Genomic DNA, 18,964 nt, shown 5'->3' with positions numbered 1-18,964 from the left:
CTGTGTTTGTCCTTCTTTTAGATTGTTTAGTTCTTCCGGGCAGGGAGATTCTTGTTGATTTAGTGACTAGTACGGTGGGGCCTCAAAGCTGGTTAAGGGTCTGAGGCCCTACTGGAATAACACCACCATAAACAAAAAAAAAGGCAGTAAACCAAAAATTTGAGATAACTGGAGCAGCCAGTCAAGGAGATACAGCTAGAGATGTTCACTACTAAGGCTATCTACAAACATGGCACCAATCGTTACAATATATGGTGACTTCACAAATGTGGGACTCTATCCTCCCTGCACCCTTATGAGAGAGAGAAGTGTTAACATTCCCATTTGACAGCTGGGAAGCTGAGGCACAGAAAGATTAAAAGACTCATCCAAACTCCCACAGGAAGTGAATGGTAGAGGCAGGAACTGAATCCAGCCCTACCACATTCAAAGCCTTAAACACAAGATGGGCTTCAGGGAGCCTAGTCTCACATCACATGGAAGATTTCAACAAAGATTTCTTGTTTTTAATTTGTGCCTGAAAACACCCTAAACTGTTTTGGGAGCAGCTCAATGTACTGAACATAGCCCCTAGAAAGAGTCAACCCCTGGGAAGAAATATCCACAAAAGTGTTGTTGTTACTCTTGTAATCTCAAAAACCTAAAGGCAGAGTTTGATAGGTGAATAGAAGTACCAAGAGCCTTGTTTTTGAGGGGAGTCAATGAGTGACAGTAGAGAGAAAGGTTTGTGCCCTAACCACTGCACCATCCTAAGAAATAGAAGACCTGGGTACAACTCCCTACTGTGTTATGGGCTTCCTGTATAACTTTGGGCAAGTCACTTAGCTTCAGTTCCCCATTTTTAAAAGGGGCCTTGGGTTGAGGTGGCAGGGAGTCTAGGTGTCTAACCAAGCCAAGAAACTGGCCATGTTAGTGTGATGCAAGTTAATGTCCTGTTTAAGGGTCTTCTGATAAGTCAACTCATTGTAATCCTTGTGGATCTTCATACACAGAAAGCAGTGACTTTTTTAAAAAACTCTGGCTTTGAACACTGGGCATGTTCCAAGCAATTATTTTGTTCTGAACCTAGATGACATTATAAGAAATGAGCAAGGAAAGTCCAAAAGGAGGTCAAGAGCCAAATCTAAAGAAGATGGTTCATTCAGATCGATGTTCTTCATATTAGAGGACTGTGGAAACACCTCTGAACAAAGGTTCATAGCAGAGAACAGGGGGAATGTTTGCTGAGTTTCTCCTAAGACATTCATAAACATGACCAGCATAGCAAAATAGACGGAGGATGATACTTTCCCACTACGGTTCAACTTTAAGTGATTTTTCTTGGCTGTAAAACCAAAACTTTAAATAGGATGCAACATTTTCTGGTGTTCTGAAGACAGAACAAACACAAAGTATTTTGTAAACTCAAGTTCAAAACCCCATAATTCTTACTTTTTCCTAATGTGTCTTCAGCAAAGTAATACCAGAAGGATTAACTTCAAAGGCTCCTGCCTTCTTTAAAAAGGCAGGATACAGAATAATTTTTCTTATTCTAGAAAGAATATAGACCAATTTTCCCCCATGTTTGTGGGTATTACAAACCTCTTAACCACATGAAGACATAATGACACAAATTATGTGTGTCTTCACAGATGATGCCTCATTTCACCAAATGCTGGGAATTTTCAAAGTGTTAAAAATATTTTATTAAAAAACCACCAGAAATTAAGTTATATATTCAATCTCTATCCACTGTTTGTCAATCACCTTAAAGAGAAAATGGCCCCCTTTTACACAGCTGCACTATTCAGTGAAAATCCACTGCAAAATGATTAGAATTTCTTTAAACCAACTCATGACTCTAATGATATGAGAGAGAGAGGTCCCCACGCAGCCACACAGAGCAGGTTTCAAAGGATAGGTGTTGGCAACTAACTTGTTGGTTTATGTAAGGCTCAGTTTTAACGTCAGCCAAGTTGCTGTAGTCTCAGGAGCAGTTAGACTCATAAGAACTAGCAAAATGAATGTGAATTATAAAATTAGACATCCGGTTAATTCATTCTAATGTTTCCGATTCGTCCCCTCTATTTCTTTTAAAGTAAAGATTCCAGAGACCTGCACGCAGTAAACCAGCTATATCGCTATTGAACGCAAACACGGGGTACTCTGAATTGACAGTCTTGGCTGATTAAGAGCCGATGCAAGAAACCTCCGCAGCCTACCTGAGCTTTGGAAGCTCTCAGTCTTGCCTAAAGACACCACCCTACCCCTGTCTGGGATCTAGACAGGCTCAGTCTACTACTCGAATGCGAGCAAAGATCCATTTTACAGCTAGGCTTTGCGCTTAGAGCTTTATTTATAACCCTCACCCTATGCTCAATCTATTATGCATGGCGCCTCGGCCGAAATATTTGCCATATCACCTCTGCACACCTGCCCCAATTTAGGATTTCTAACTCAAAGCTGCCCGCCCCTTCTCTTTCCCCCTTTCTATTATCTCTATATAAGCATCCTCAGCTGGAGCTTTTGCAATATCACCCCTGCGCACCTGCCCTGAGCTGGGATTTTCTGTTTATCACCTAAAGCCCACTTCCTTCCCTCATCCTATGATCAATCCGTCAAGCATACATCAAAGGTAGGCGGAAGCCCCATGCAATATCACTCCTGCGCACCTGCCCTTCGTTTGCGGCTTCATATATAACCCAAACACCGCCTCACACATCCCCACTCTCCCGGAATCTATATTAAATTGTCGTCTAGCCTCTCCCCCCACCCCCCCATCTTTAACACTGCCTCCATTTCCCGCCCTGCCCCTCCCCAATAAAGCACGGTGACACTATTATTCGTGTAGTTATTTATTTTGCAACATCAGCTAGTACATATTTTAAAATAAAGTGGGAAGAAGCGTTTGGATTGTGCCGTACAAAAAGCCGAGGTGTCAGCAGTGATGATCTCCTATCGCTTTTCTTCTTCACCCCGCCCCCCAAAAAGGCCTCGGAGCTATTGCAGCCCCAGCTGCTAACCCGAGCCGGCCCCCTCTGCAGCTGAGGCTGTTTTCTCGCGCGCCGCCTACCCCGGGGAACGCTGCCTGCCTCACCCGCCAGCTCGCGCCTGCTGCCTCGCCAAGCTCCCGTGAGCTCTGCTGAGAGCATCCTGGAGCCCACAGCAAGATTCCCCTCCGTGAGAAGGCGTCCCAACCCTAAGAGCAGCGTGATTGTGCTGTAAGTTCTCCCCAGGGGTCTGGGTGGCTGCAGCAAGCTGCTTGGAGCTTGATCTCTTTTTGGGGACTGCAGGCAGGAGTGCCAATCCCCCGTGAGCTGAGGGGGGCGGGGGAAAGACGGACGTTTTTGCGGGGTAAGTAAAAGGTTGCACTAAAATAGTGTGTGTATTTGTATAAGGGAGGGGGAGGATCAATTGCGTAGAAGTAATGTGGGTTCAGGAAAGCAATTAGATATCCACTGCAATGCAATTACTTTTTTGCTAACTCTTGGTTGTATCCTTTTGTCACATATCCGCACCCCCCAACCTGTGCAAACTTGTTTTTTTTTTTTTTAAGTAAGTTCTAAAATACAGTCTCATATTTCCCTCTGCACCTTGGCACCCTGTTAACCTGCCAGGTCATTGCACGCAGCTGCACCCCACCGCTGCTTGCCCTTTCACCACGGAGACCTGAAGAGCGGGTTTTCGTTTGGGGCGCGCATATGTATTGAAGATAAATTGAAACCCTACCAAGATATGTTGTTTCTTCGTTTGGTGTTTCGGAGGTTTCATTAACCCGAACAAACTGGTCAATGCAAATCAGAGATTGGAGGCGAACCCCACCACTCTCTTTTTTTTCTCCCCCCTACGTGACTTCCCCTCTAACTTGGAAACAAGGCGAGGGGAAATCCGTAGACGTGGGAAGAACGACCCCTGCAGTTGCATTGCGGAAAATCTCGTTTGCTTGAAGGGGAATTACAGGAGCCAAAGCCTTTTTGGAAGGAGAACTGGGCTATGATACTGTGTTTTCTAGTTCGTGTTATGTACGAGAAATAACACGCATGGGGGTCTCATGCGTAGCAACGTGTATTAATCACCTTCCGATCACTTTGTAGAAGCAGGAGAGGAAACCCACCCTCCTCCCCCGGCATGGGGCTTTGTGGCAGTGCCCCGGTGAGTCGTGCAGAGTTCGGGGGTAACTTGCAGCTGGCTGTCCTGGAATAGAGACTCGCCGGACCGGATCAGCTGGCGTTTGTTGTCTATGTTTTGTTGGGAGAGTTGGTGGATTTTTGTTTCGCTTCTGGAGGAAGACCCCCGGGCTGGTGGTTGCCGCCTTCTTGGTCTTTTTTGGAGGGTGAAAGAAGGGAAGGGATCTCGCTTGAGCCGTGCAGAGAGCTTGGACATGTGTTGTCAGCAGATCTGGGGAATACAGTCTGCAAGTCCGAAAGGAGATTTGCTGGGATCGTTCAAACTGCGATATTGATCTTTATTTCTTTTCGCCGAGGGATGCTCTTGGCATGAGACTCGGAGGATGGAAATTGTTTGGGAGGTGCTTTTTCTTCTGCAAGCCAATTTCATCGTCTGCATTTCAGGTACGCGGCGAACATGTAAGGGGGGAAAATACATGCAGTGTATTCGGGTTTCGCTGTCCGTAGAAGTGCGAGAAATAAAAAAATAAAATAAAAAAAATAGCAGTGCTAATCGTGGCTAAATTAGTTTGAGATTCGTCAGGTGCCTTTGCCCCATTCTTTACTCTGATAGCAGTGCATTAATTACGGTGCATTGGTTGCAATAATTGCAGTGATTTGGTAGCATACTGGTAGTCATTCCTAACACACAAGTGATTGCAATAATTAATTGCTACATTGCAGTAATCCCAGCATGTCATGGCTTTTTAGAGAGCTAAAACTCGGTTGATCTGGGGTTTTTAAAAGGATTGCAGTTCACTGGCACAGTTCTCATGTTCTGGTGTGCCATGTTTTTTAGGGGCTGCAAAAAATGGAATGGTAGTGAGCAGTGTGTTTAGTGTGTGTGCATGTGTGTGCTGTAAAAGGATTTAAAAAAAAAAATCCCAAACAGTGTGGCTGGGAATTCTGTTTCAGACTCTTTCGTTTCAAGGTTGCAGAGATCTCTACCATTCTGCAGAAGTCAGGTAATTTCAGTTGTCACCAGAGCCTATCCAGTTAATGAGTAGGCATGGCAGGTATCTAGTGTTAAGGATTAGAGCAATTTATTCTTGGGGAAAACACTTTTTTCTGCTTAAAGAGCCCTGGCTAGCTCCTTAATTTGTCAGGTCAGTCATGCTGAAATAATGATATTGCAGGAGCAACTGTGCGGGAGCCAGCCAGTTTTCTAGTTTGGGATGACACCAGGTGGATCCAAGCTGCCTGATCTGCTTCTCTTCCCTGGAGGCTGCCTCTGCCCTGGAGTCATTGCATAAACCAGTGAATGGGAACTCTGACAGCATCGGCTATTCCATTGCAGGGAGGGAGGTCCTGCTAGGCCTCAGTGTAGAGCCAGGAGCGCTTAGCAAATATTGCAGCTCCCCAGTGACCATAAACATCTGCACCAATTCACACTACCAGTTCTTGTACCAACTGGCACTCCCTGCACCAGTCCCTGGTCTAATCTGGCTTCTCAACTACTGGATTGTCACCACCTCCCCTCCCCACATTGGCAGTATCTACATCATTTTGCATGATCTGCACCTGCCTCACCTCTCCTCTTGCCTGGTAGTGCCTGCCTCAGCCTCCTGAGTAATCCAACACCTTTTCCCTGGATTCATATCACTGACATTTAGATTGGCATCCTCTGCACCTGGATGATGCATCCTCTCATACTGGCAGCATCTCAGGCTGCCCTTGTGCTAATCCACTCTCATATGTGCCACCTGGGTAACTCACCCTCTCACTCCATAGAATGGCATGATTTCCCCCTCCCCAGCCTCTTTCATCCAAGCCTCACACTTTGCTGTCTAACCTAGTGTGATTCGCCAGCTATCTAGCACTTTTCAAATTAGACATCATCTTTAAAAATAACAGCAATGGAATAATGAATTCCTTGGTGTGAGCATGGGAATGAGGAATATACTTGTCACTTCAAAGATTAACATCTTGAGATGGTCACAGGATAGTATCTCCTGATCTCAGTGCCACCTGCTGCCACCCAACCAAAACCCTGCTTCTGAAACTGAGTGGGATAAGTCCTGCAGGGGCTCTTTTGGCTCTCCATCTCCCTCTAGCACTGAGAACAGTGTGATATCCATCCTTTATTTTTTAAGGAATACAGTGAACTACTGGCTGCTTTTTGCTGTGTGGCCTCAGATAGTTTGCTTTAACCTCATACAGGATGTTTACATACATTTAGCCTTCAGTTCCTTATTTTCCCCAGGAATCCTCCTTTTTCATGGATTCTTGGTACTTGTCATTTCAGAAAGAGGGATTAAGATCTGCCTATATCTGCTTGGCACTAACGCTTCATTTCTCTCTCTGCCCCTCTTCCCGCCCCCTGCCTTTTTGTATGCACTATGCTATATTAGGGAAGCATATACAGTGATCATTTGGTAATGCTTGAGGTTCAAGAAGGCTTTGAATCCTGTGGAGACTTGTCCCAAATTAACATGTATTCCTGAACTTTATATTCCAGGTTATTCCAGAACCTTGTATGTGGAGCCTGTCATGCAGTGAGCATGGTAATCACAAAAAAGAAACTGAGGAAAGTGCTCTAGTAATACATTTCTTGTAAATTACAAAAGTAAATTATTTTTAAATTAACTATAGCATTTTTTCTTGATCAGTTATTTTAGTAATGGAGTATAAGATTGTGCTTTTTCTATTGGTGTTGTATACATGTATCTTTCACTTGCACTTATTGAGGGCCTGATTCAAAGTCCATTTAAGTCTGTGTGTGTCTTTCCATTAACTTCAGTGAGTGTTGGATTGGGCCCTGTTTAACATAGTTGATACCTAACCAGAGGCTACAATTCAAAGTGACATCATTGATTCTCAGCTGAATATGGAAAACTAGGTTTCCTTACCCCATCTGTTGACTGGTTGTATTTATAAGTATAATAAATGTTTGGATAGAAATGTATGAAACATTATTTCAGGCAGTCTTGTGTGTGTATCAAAATATAACTTGCAGTGAATATAGCTTCTCAGCCAGTTATGCATTTCTATTTCATCTTTCACATGAAGATTGCAGTCTTAACACATGCTTGCCACTTTCTGATGTCATAACCTCCTCCCTCCCATGTGACGGTTTGAGTATATTGGGAAAGGAAGACTAATAGGAAAGATCACTTATATCTCAAATATTGTGACATGCAGCTTTAATTTTGGTAGCATGTTAATAGTGTTCCAGATAACGAAACAGAGTTTCATTTACTAAAAGAAGTACCGATACTTTTTTTTTTTTTTTTTTTAAAGAATGAATTCTTATTGCATCATCAGGCACCTTCCACCTAATGTTCCTCATTCATCAGTGCCTCAGTTAATGATATGTTGGGTTGGTCTGGAAAGAATGGTACTGGAATGCAGAAGTAAAACAATTGTGGTTTTATATACATTTGATTTAGTGACATATATTTCAAAACAAGTATATTTTGTTTGCACATGTTCTTAAGCTAGATATTTTTATTTTCTGCAAATACTGAATTAGGATTTTGGCAGCTTGAAGCTATTTAAAAAGAGAACCAAGCTTTGATTGCATGAATGATAAATAAGAACAGGCTTATTGGAAAAAGAAAATCATTTTAACTCTATAGAAGGGAACGAAAACCCTCTTTAAAAAAATACGCTGGTGCATTTCTGATGCTTTTTGTAAATAGTACTGATTCAAATGATCTTATAGGTTCATGTCCTTTAGTGATGCTATAGCATGGCATTAGACAGAACGTTGTGCCAATGGAGATGTCATCCTTTAGACAGAATGTTAAAATAAGATCCCTTCTGGCTGCTATTTCAAGGGAGTTGCAGATAATCCTGACACTGAGTAAAAGGTAAGGGGATTATGGTCTGTGCTATCATGGCCAAAATTCCCTTCCTGTGTAATACCACTGTAGATTAATTAGCTGCAATGTTCACAACTATGGGTGGGATGTTGCTGCTCACATAATGGCTGCCACATTTGCTTCTACAGTCACTTCCATAAACCGTGTGTAATGTTCTCATGATCTTAGACATTTGCCAACCAGGTGTAATAGAAGATGCTCTTTTCAAACCTTTGCAGTATGTTACATTTAAAAAAAAAAAGTTTAAGTTGTCACATGCATTTACTGTTCAAGTTTCTGTTAACAAGTTCTCTTTGGATCCATTCAATAGAAAAGTTTGTGGAACTTGGATGCTCAGGTTCTTAGTGGCATACTGCAATTGTGATACAGTACCTCATAATGTCCTTGGTCAATGAGAAGCTCATATAAATGAAATGGATGAAGTCCCCCAGAACTCTTATCTGAGAATAGTCTCTTTCTGGTTAGGAGTTTGCTGTTGTCCAGACACACATGGCCCCTTTCCACCAATTCAGCAGACAGCTAAGGCTATCCACATGGAGGAATTCCTTGGTGGTCTAAAACTGATATAACCTCCCCTGCTATTGAGGGGAGGTGAGAGAGGATGTGTTGGAGCACTGCTGCATGCCATCTGATCTTTAACTGGTGTTACAGTCTCTTGGGGGCGGTGACCAGCTGGCATAATGCAGAATAGCTTTTAAGGTGCTCTGAATTGTGCTGGGGGTTACATTAGCTCCTGGATAGCTCCAGGATTTGAGAAGCACAAAGAGAACACAAAGCCTACTTGGTTCACCCCATCTCCAAGCCTATATTTGAGCACCTGAAGTTGTAGGACCTGATATTGCTGTCCCACAGCAATATACTACAGAAGTAAGTCAGTTGTAGTCAGTGGAGTTTCAGTGTTTTAGATGTGAGGTAGGTGAGAGAAGAGAGTTCTGTCTAGTAGTTGCTATTGCTGTATTGTACATCAATAGTTCAGGATCAAAAACTAAGGCAATTTAATTAGATATTTCTGGAAAAGTGGATTTTTCTCATGATTTTGGTGACGGCAGAAAGCTACGAATATGTAAACTCTGTGTAAGGTTCCAGGGGAAAGAACTATGCATACATGAGTAATGCAACTGATGTGTCATCATTAGACATAATGATATATGGGAATATACAGCCAATAGTTTGGTATGATAAACGGCTTAGAGCTTTTGGCATCCTGTGTATGATGGCCTCTTGTCCTCTTGGGTCCCAGTCCTGTAAACTAAAGTGTGTGGGCAGGCTCTTAGTCTTGTATGGAGTCCATTGAAGTTAGTGGGAAGTCTGCATTGACTTGGGGCCTTTAGTTTATATCAGACCGAAGGATCGAGGGACTTTCAGGTTGGACCTAGTTGTATGATTTGACTGCTCTTCCTCTGGTGCTCTAAATGTTTTGAATGCCGCCTCATGTTGGAAGTGCCACAGATGTTTCATCTCTTTCAAAGGGTGTTAAGTTGTTCCTGTTTTTTAAATGCTACTGAAATGGCCTGTCTGTTATAAATATTTTCATGTCCTTTTTATATTTTCAGCTATCCTATTTGTTTCCTTACCTTGCCAGCTACAACATGTGACCAGATAGGTGGTAAAATTATGTACTTATTTTTTGCTGGTGAGAGTATATGGGAAAGGGAAGTTTATGAATAATCTTGCAGATGTTATAACAAACTGTTTTCTATTGGACAAATAAACGTGAAGGGAGAGAGCTGTAATCTCCGCTATTGTTTCACAAACAACTATAATTAAAATCTGCTATTCCTAAAGCTGTATCTGTCTTTTGGCCTTGCTATGCAGTCTCATTGTTAATGAATCTGAACTAGACTCCAAGCATGCAAGACAAAATTAAAATAATAATCAGTACTTCCCAGTTGGAGGGCCTGAAAGTAATCATAGATGAAGAAGACACTCATGACTCTAAGATACAGTTGTCTTCAAATTCAACTAATGCTAATTTCTCTAGTTTTGTTCCTGAGTCCACAAACGGTTTTAGTCGTATCTTTAGCAAACAACCTAAATGTTAAATCAAGGATTTAAATGGTGGATAGCTTTGCTTTTGCATAATTAATATTCCGTGTACACCAGTGAACAGGGAGTACATGCTTACCATAAAACTAGTGTTTTGAATACTCCTGTGTGATTGGCAAAGTGTTGTTGTACATTACTGCTACTTAAAGGTTGGAGAACGGATGCTTTTTGTAGCTTAAACTATGCATCATTTCTGACCCGCAGATGACTAACATTCTTTTGGCAGGAAGTGAACCTCTTTCATGGTGTAAATGGAAATAGCAGGCCACCATGTTAGAATTCTCGTCCAAAAAAGGAAAAAAAAAATCTCTTGAGTCCTGTTTGTTTGTCAGGATTTTAATAATCTAAATTCTTCTCTTTGGATATCACAAATTAAGCCTGCTTGCATTTGTCTTGTAATCAGAGCTGTACTTCTCTTGGCTCTTTGGATCGCATGCTAATAGTTTTTTAGATGGCTTTGCAATCACTGTAGTGTCCAGGCCTTACAGTATCTTTGGAACATGACAGCAGATGGGAAAAGTCTTTTATATATTTGTTTTATCATATACTTACTACAACCTTGTGCCATGGTCATAGCTGGGTCAGAGTCATAGTTATGACGACCCTTTGACATATGGGGATAAATTTGATTATCTTGCTCCGATCCCTTTTTTGTTCTATTTACAGTCCACGTTTGGAGGAATAGAAAGTAGAAGTAAAGGATTTAAATAGACTATTCAGATTCGTTGTTTCTGCTTTTAGTGTAGTTATGTTTGCATTGCTTGATGGCATTACAGTGCAAACATAACCATCCTCAAGTAGACTACTTATGTGGATTGGAGCATTCCAAGATCCATTATCCTTTAAGTGTTTCTTGATTAGGGACTTAATTTCAACATTCCTTTCTCCAGGAACTGACCAAATGCTCTGCTACGGTTATTTAGAAATCAAGCCAATACACAGCCAACATTCATAACATCGAATACAAAAATGATACATGCATGCAAATATGATCTACTGAATGTATTAATCCTAACCTTTATGGAGATATATTGCATGGCATATGTAGCATATTTCAATAGAGCTGTATGGGAGGTACCTTCACAATATAGAATGACATTCACACCCACTTTATAAAGCCCGTTGGCACTGCTATAATGATGGAAAGTGGTTTTGGGGTAAATGAGAAACTGGCCCATATCTGGCAAGCTGCTGTGTACGGCAGAGCCCTGCGCTGCTTCTAACTTCAGTGGAGCTCCATCTAGGTATAAAGGGGTCCAGCCACACAGTCTTGGGACACTACTAGACTTTACGCTATTGGTTTAGCATTTGCCTTTTACTCAGCTTGAAAAATGGAAAGAAACTTAGCAGTTTGTGGTTTCCAGGCTCTAACACAATGGCTCAGTGATAGAGTAAGGAGAATGCTTAAAACTAAAACAAGTAGCTGTTGTCACTGGGATTCCCCCTTTAAATTTCATACAAAAATACATTTTCTGTGTATAGAGGTCTTGTAAATCTTCTTTTTTTATAATAAAATGTTGAACATAAATTCCCAGGCAGTGTCACCTATTGTAACATAAATATTTGACAGTAAAATACCATTATAGTTTTATTTTGCAAATAACTCACTAAAAGATGATAAAACCTTTGAAAAATGGAGGATTAAAATAGACATAATTGTGTAATAAATAATGGTCAGACTTGTTTGACCCTGCTATGTGTGGAGCACTCTCAATAATCATTGCCCATTTGCACTTCTTCCATGGGAGTTCAAGATAATCAGCACTTTGCAAGAGGTGTTGGCAGATTACATGATCAACCCCTGGTGTGTGGTATATTTATCCTGATATGAGATTATGTTGTCAAACTTTTGGGTGTGGAGTGGATGAAAAAGTTTGTGGTTATTGGCCCAAAGTGTCCATTAAGCACATGCAGGAAGGAAGAGGAAACTGAGCAGCAGCATTCTTCCTTTCCTCAGAGGCCACCTTGTATCGGTAGCTTTTGGGATCAGTGTCTGTCCATGGGGATAGATTGAGCCACCTTATGTGACATCTTCCTCCTTGCAGATTTACAGGCAATTTCTTGCTAAATTTATTGCTGATCGTTCCCACTATGAACTTTCACAATGTCCTGCTTTGCTCCAGCGAACCCCCTCAAAACCCCTTCCAGTCTTATGTCGAGAGACTAGGATAACAGGGCTTTTTTAGCACCTGTCATACCAGTGTGGGGAGAGAGGGCCTAACCCCCTGGGTGCATGAGTGTGTGGATAGCTGTGGGATTTGAAGCAGAGGTGGAATGGGCATGCCTTTGGCAAACCATACCTGCACTCCCAACAAGTTATTTAGGTGAGTAACTGAAGGAATTTCCTGACGTAGAATCACTTCTCTGGCGAGGTAGCATGATCTGGCCACTGGAGAGAGAATTGATCTGTGCTTGCTACACAGGGAGGCAAAAGGAAATAGATTGTCCTCTATGCTCTCTGAAGAGCAAGGGTGTTTTTGCACACAAATGTGGACTAGGAAAAATACATTTTATCTCAGAGCCACCTGCAAATGAGGTTTGGTGGACAGTGAGTCATTTGTCCTTGTGAGAGAGAATCCATCCCCTTTGCAGGTGAATTATATTATTTATTACATGGGAAACTGCAGTTTTAAATTATAGAAGGGAGAAGTGTAGTTGCCAGGAGGAAGAGATTCTGAATGATTGAAGTCTCAAAACATATGGGTCCTAATCTTTCCCTGAATAGGGAAGTCTGAGGAACTCTCTGTGATTTCTGCATGAGTTTTGTCTGGACCATAGGATATGGGTTCGTCAACGCTGTGTTGTTTTAGTTAAGTTATGAACAAAAGAAGCCTTGTATTGATAAATACTTAGCTCTCATGTAAACTTTTCTCCTTAGATTTCAAAGCACTAAACAAGAAAGGTAAGGATCAGTTTCCCCATCTGCAGAATGGGAGACAATAAGGCCCAGAGGTGTAATGACTTGCCCAAGGTCACCCAACAGGGATGTTAGGCGTTAATTCTTAAATGTTGTTAAACTGTTGTCCATTTTCTCTCTCTTCAGCTTCTCCTACCCCTTCCAGTTAGCCTTGGGCCCTGATTCTGATGCTGACTGTGCACAGACACAGCCCTGTTGAATTCAGTGGCTCTTCACACAGATGCAGGGAGTTTGCCCAGCCACTGTCAGGGTCAGAATTAGGGCCTAAGCCCAAACCGATATATTAGCTCTTTAACACCCTCATGAAAATGGTTTCAGAGAATTACAGGCCCTAGTCCTTAGTTTGTATTTCTAGTGCTCCAGTGTTGCCCTTTGTTTCTGTGAGTGGAGGGGAGTCTGCACTCCAGGAACTGATTGGCGATGGCATGGAATCTGGGAGAGCATTACTATTGAGGAGTGAAAAGGGTGGAGGTGAAATCTGCAGGGCAAAACAATGCTAGTTACTCTCAAGTGAACCTGCAGTAACTTGTGCGGCTTCCTGCACCACCCTATGATATACCCCTCCCACTCCAGAGAGGATTTGGGGCAGCCAACAGCTGAGGAGCTGCTTGCAGTACAGGGACTGAAGGAGCTAAGCTGTCAAGAGGACTCAGAAAGCCAAGGCGCCTGGCCTGTGTTGTGGCAAAGAGCCCTCATCTTCTAGTGGAGTCCCTGAAATCTGCAGGTTAGGAGACTTAATTTTGGCCTCTGTAGCATGAGGCAAACTGCACACCTGTGGTGGAAGGCTTCTAGGGCCACTGCCCTGTGTAGGGACAGCTTACATAGACGAGCAGAAGGCCCTATACTGCTTGGCCTTGCTGCTTACCAAAACATGGCGCCTTTAAAGCTTTCAGTGCTTGAGGCCTAACAGGGAAATTTGAATATGTGATCACATTCCTTCCTCTTGCTCTTAGCCTCTGGCCTCTCCATAAGTTTACTGGAGCTTGATTTATTACTCAAGCCTTATTATTCGCTAAGTATCATTTGCTCTCTTTTATTTGTGCCTTGTGTTAAACTACTAATTCCAAAGGCTTTTGAGAACCTGGAACAGATCAAATAGATAAACCTGACTCTTATTAGGTTGACCTTCAAATTGGTGTCCGTTTGCTAGAATTCATCCCTTTGTCTTGTGCACCACATAGTTGGGTTAAGCGCTCTCATTATATTGGGCTTTGTGAAGGGACAGGCTCTCGCTCTGGTGGTGAGGAGACTAATGAGCTCTTCTGGGCCAGTTCAGCACTAATGAGGCGCACCTGCAAGGCTTGTTCTGTGTGGATGGTGTGGGGTTGTTTAAAAAAGGAAAAACCTGCCACAGGAAGGGTTGGTGAATGGTAGAAGGACTGCTCCACCTCAGAGACTGCTGACAGCAGACACAGATCAGCCAAGAGGAAAACCATCACAGGCCTACCACTCCTGAAGCGGCACAGACGAGCTGCAAAGTAGCACACCCGAAGAGGAGAGTGTGATGAAGTGGGAGTGTTCTTAATGTTTTCTCTGAATACTGTGTGGGTGCCTCCATTTCCCCTATGCCTTTTTTAAGTATCTAGGTGGTGGGATAAGGGGGTGTGATTGTTGCAGAGCCTTTGAGGGCCAGTGTGATGCTGTCTGCATAGAGAATGGCTGACACCCTGTCTCATGGCAACTGGTGGCCTGAGCTCTTCCCCTGCAAAGGTGCCAACTGAAGGTGTTGGGGAACAAAGAGATCATCAGGTGGCCGCCTGGCCTGGGAAAGAGACAAAGTCCAGAGGAGGGGCTGGAGGGGGTTTCAGTTTGGAGCTGGCTGGGGAAAGAGAGGGAGGCCCAGACCAAGGGCCTGGCCTCCCTGCCTCAAAGATGGACCTGACTTATGGGTCCTGTTTTCTGTACCTACAAGCTCTGTTTTGTACTGTGTTCCTGTCGTCTAATACGCCTTCTGTTTTACTGGCTGGCTGAGAGTCATGTTTCATTGCGGAGTTTGGGTGCAGGGCCCACTGGCTTCCCCAAGAGCCTCACCTGTGCGGACTCGCTGTTGGAAGCGCACGGTGTGAGAAGAGGATGTTGAATGCTCCGAGGTCAGACCCAAGAAGCTCGAAGCTGTGTAAGCTTCTTGCCCTGGAAACAGTATGCTCAGAGAGAGGAGGCTCCCCCAGAGTCCTGACTGGCTTCGTATGGAATAGTTCCAGAGTATTGCCTGGTGACTCCGTGACAGAGGGGCTGGAGGTAGACCCCACTAAAAGACAATCGACCCATTGATAGACCGAGCCCACAGGGCCGAATCCAGAAAGACTGCCTGAAACACAAGCCACCTTTGTCTGTCTTTTTCACTCACATTTCCTGCTTTCCTAAGGGAACGAGAGGCTCTTTCATTTGTCTGTTTTGCTCCGAGAATCCCTCGTGCTAGGAACTGTGGGAGAGGACACGATAAATGACTAGAAATGGGGTCTGGAGGGGACTCTAGGGAACCTCTGCCCCCTTCAGTCCTGAAGGTCACTCTCCCCTTTTGCCTGAATTTCCATTGTCTTGTACCTAGGTGGTATAGTGCCAAGTGGGTATAAAGAGCTCCCAGAACAGTAGCAGGTTGCTCTGTTTTGTACAGGTGTGAATGACTGCACAAGGTGCAAGGTAATGGGGAGTGAGGGCTATTATCTTCTATCCCAGATCTCATTCCCATCTCCCTTTCCTTCCTCTGCACTGAAATGTACATTTTGTCTATTACAGCTGAATGAATCTGCCCTTTCTGCTCGGTGAAAAATAATACCTGAGCTTCTCGAAAATCATTTAGAAGAACACCTGATCAGAGTGCATTATAGAAATCATGAGGGATTATGACTGTCTCTTGGGAATGGAAAACCCCACCATTAAAACAGGTCTCATATCGCACAAATTGCAGTCATTAGAACTTGATTCTTCTCTCTGTTGCACCAATTTATACTGACGTCAATTAAGTTACTCGAATGTAGGGCTGAAGTATCAGAAGTATGATATTAGGCCCATTAATATTGGGTTTATCTTGATTTTGATTCTCCCTGATCAGTGGCGGCTGTAACTGGAGAAATCATCCCCAGATATGCGCACTCATAGGCAGAGCCGCCCAGATGGGGGAAGGGGACAAAAGGGGCAGTTTACCCCAAGTGGGCTCACAAAATGATGCTGGGGCACTATGAGAAGCCTCAAACTAGCTGGGTGTGGAAAGGAGCACTCCTGCTGAGAGGGAATGCCAGGCTTGGCCAGCACCTGGGTCCTGCTTCATCTGCTGGAACCAGGGCAGCTGTGCTGGGGACCACTGCAAAGCCTTGAGCCAGCAGGGAGGGGTAATGATTAGGGGTAGGGTAAGCCGGGCTGTTCTCTTGTCTGGTGTGCAGGGAGCTGGGGTGCAAGTGAATAGTCAGGTTGAGGGGGATCCTGTGCCACTGCAGTTGGGGCAGATCAGCCTGGTTTGTGGCTCCTGCCCACTCCAGGTCGTGATGGCATCTCCTTCCCAGGGATTCAGAGTGGTTGTGGGACAGAGAGGGGAGCAGGGCTGGATGTGGGACGGAGATGGAAAGACCCTAAAATCCCTTCCCCCCCAGAAACCTTGAGTTGGTAGGAAGAGGGAAGGAATGCGGGGAGAGGAAGAAGTGTGGGGTCAGTGCACCCATTGAATTGGGAGGCTACATCCGCCTCTGCCCCCTGATGTACACCAAGAGCTGTTAAGGTGACATTCACTACTGTTGGGGGAGGGGGAGCATGGACAAAGTTTATGCATCATTTAAAATTCCATTTAAGTCATTACCATTCAGATTTGGTAGTGTTTGACTCTTCCTTTGCACTGGTGTGAAGGACAGCAGAGTGTACAGGATTATAGAGAATCAACCCTTAAATTATTCTCTTCCAGTCTTTGTTCCATTAACATTGTACCTGCTGACTAACAGATTCCCATAGATATTGATATACTTGCAGGATGTACCATGCACATGAACGTGAATTAATATTCCGGGCTGAAATGCTGATCACCTTGAAGCCAATGGTATTCGGAGTTTTGCCCATTGACTTTGCTATGGCCTGGATTTCACCCATGATATCTACATTTCCTAGTAGCCAGTTTCCAGTATATTCTTCTAATTTTCCTTTTGAATAACTGCCCTTAAAAAGCGTGAAGATTATAGGAGGAATTTCTCACTGTTTTAATATGTTTTCATTCCTACTGGAAAAGAGTGATCTACAAGGACTCCACAGACTTCTCCACTCTGCTTAGATCAACCGGAGGGTGCCATGTGGCAGTTAGTAATTGCAGATAGAATTTAAGTTACCTGCAGGTGCATATTTTTTATCCTCAGTACCCTTCTTGCACTCTCCTTGCTAGTTGTTAGCAATACATCTTTGCCAGTCTAGACTTCTCATGTAATTGTGCCCTTGCCCTAGAGTCACAGGTATTTAACTTGGTGAAGAATGGGATGCAAAATAGAGTAATAAATAATGTGATTTATTTTTAATAGGTAGCCTTGAGTGAGTTTTTCATGCTAGCATCCTAAAAACAGTTATCTTCATCTACCTTCTGTTGTGCCTGCACTAACTTCCAGAAACAGCAGAACACTTAAGCATATGCTTAATTCACATTGAAGTTGATGGTACTTAAGCACGTGCTTAAGTGCTGTGCTGGATTGAGACCTAAGAATAATAAACATTTATTAATAAATCTAAATTCTTTTGAAGTACTCATTCTGGGAAGACATGAGAAGTAATTCTTGTACTCTATTCTGTGCTGATAAGGCCTCAGCTGGAGTACTGTCCAGTTCTGGGTGCCACATTTCAGGAAAGATATGGATAAATTGGCAAAAGTCCAGTGGAAAGCAAAAAAAATATAAAATTATACAAGGAGGAGAGTGAAAACTTGTTCTCCCTAACCTCTGAGGATAGGACAAGAAGCAATGGGCTTAAATTGCAGCAAGGGACGTTTAGGCTACACATTACCCTGACAGTTAGAAAGCTTTTCCTAGTTAAGCACTGGAACAAGTTGCCTAGGGAGGTTGTGGGATCTCTGTCATTGGAGGTTTTTAAGAACAAATTAGACAAACACCTATCAGGAATCATCTAGTTGTTACATAGTCCTACCTGGAGTGCAGGGGGTTGGACTAGATGACCTACTGAGGTCCCTTCCAGTTCTATACTTGTATGATTTGATGCGCGAAGGAATTTGCACTATCCTTGATCAAACTACTGAAGTTCTGCAGAACTTATACTTTGATTAAGCAAAGTAAACCCTGGATTCCATATCACGTAAGGTGAGGATCTAGACTATTCTAGTGTCACTAATGTGGCAGGAGCAGGTGTGCATTCAAAATTTTAAAACAAACGTATTAACTGTAGTTTAACCCTGACTTGATAGAGGCCACCAATGAAATACATACCATTTTTCTCTTGACTATACTAGAAACAAAAGCAAAAAATTATAATGCAGAGAAATGACAGGTTAATATGAACAAAATTGTCATTCACCCATGAAAGCTCATGCTCCAAAACGTCTGTTAGTCTGTAAGGTGCCACAGGACTCTTTGCTCCTGTTACATGAACAAAATTGTAATCTCAATTTTAATTTTTTTTTAAATTGTCAAAACTGTGAGCCTGCAAAATTTGCACTTACCTCACTTGACGTTGCTGGGCAAACATGCATTTGCTCATCTAGTTACAGTTATATATTCGAGGTCTAAAAACCTCATGTCAGTTTTATGCAAGCATAGTTCAGGCAGAGTTATTCTCAGCACTCCCATTTTTATCTCCCTCCTGCCTTTGCTTATAACTAGGGCAATGTCTTCATGCTTTAAAAGTTAAAATATATCCTTTTGCTTGAATATGACACACAAGGCATCTTTAACACTAACTTCGACATCATTTGTTTGTTTTTAAAAAATGCCCCTGAGAAAATAAAACTGTGGCTCAGATTTGAGACTGAAGTAATTTGCAATTGAATATAACCCCCCCCCCTTTAAAGGTCTGCCTTTCAGTGATTGATTTACCTATATCCAGATAATTCCATT

General features: G+C 43.0%; 1 protein-coding gene across 3 annotated transcripts in view; it reads left to right on the top strand.

The window, feature by feature from the left end:
- Positions 1-3,105: 3,105 nt before the first annotated feature.
- The window catches only part of CA10 (carbonic anhydrase 10), a 326,283-nt gene continuing 310,424 nt past the window's right edge, over positions 3,106-18,964 (top strand). The window contains exons 1-2 of one of the 3 annotated variants that reach the window (XM_032774517.2): positions 3,106-3,200; positions 4,074-4,550. In XM_032774517.2, coding sequence (XP_032630408.1) covers positions 4,490-4,550 — 61 coding nt within the window. In that variant the 5' untranslated portion in view covers positions 3,106-3,200; positions 4,074-4,489. Of the gene's footprint in view, positions 3,334-3,950; positions 4,551-18,964 lie in introns of those variants that run through there. The other 2 variants (XM_032774516.2, XM_075071834.1) reach the window with 2 other exon arrangements.

The sequence above is a fragment of the Chelonoidis abingdonii genome, chromosome 13 (genome assembly GCF_003597395.2).
Source record: "Chelonoidis abingdonii isolate Lonesome George chromosome 13, CheloAbing_2.0, whole genome shotgun sequence".
NCBI lineage: Eukaryota > Metazoa > Chordata > Testudines > Testudinidae > Chelonoidis > Chelonoidis abingdonii.
This window is presented reverse-complemented; position numbering and strand designations above follow the sequence as displayed.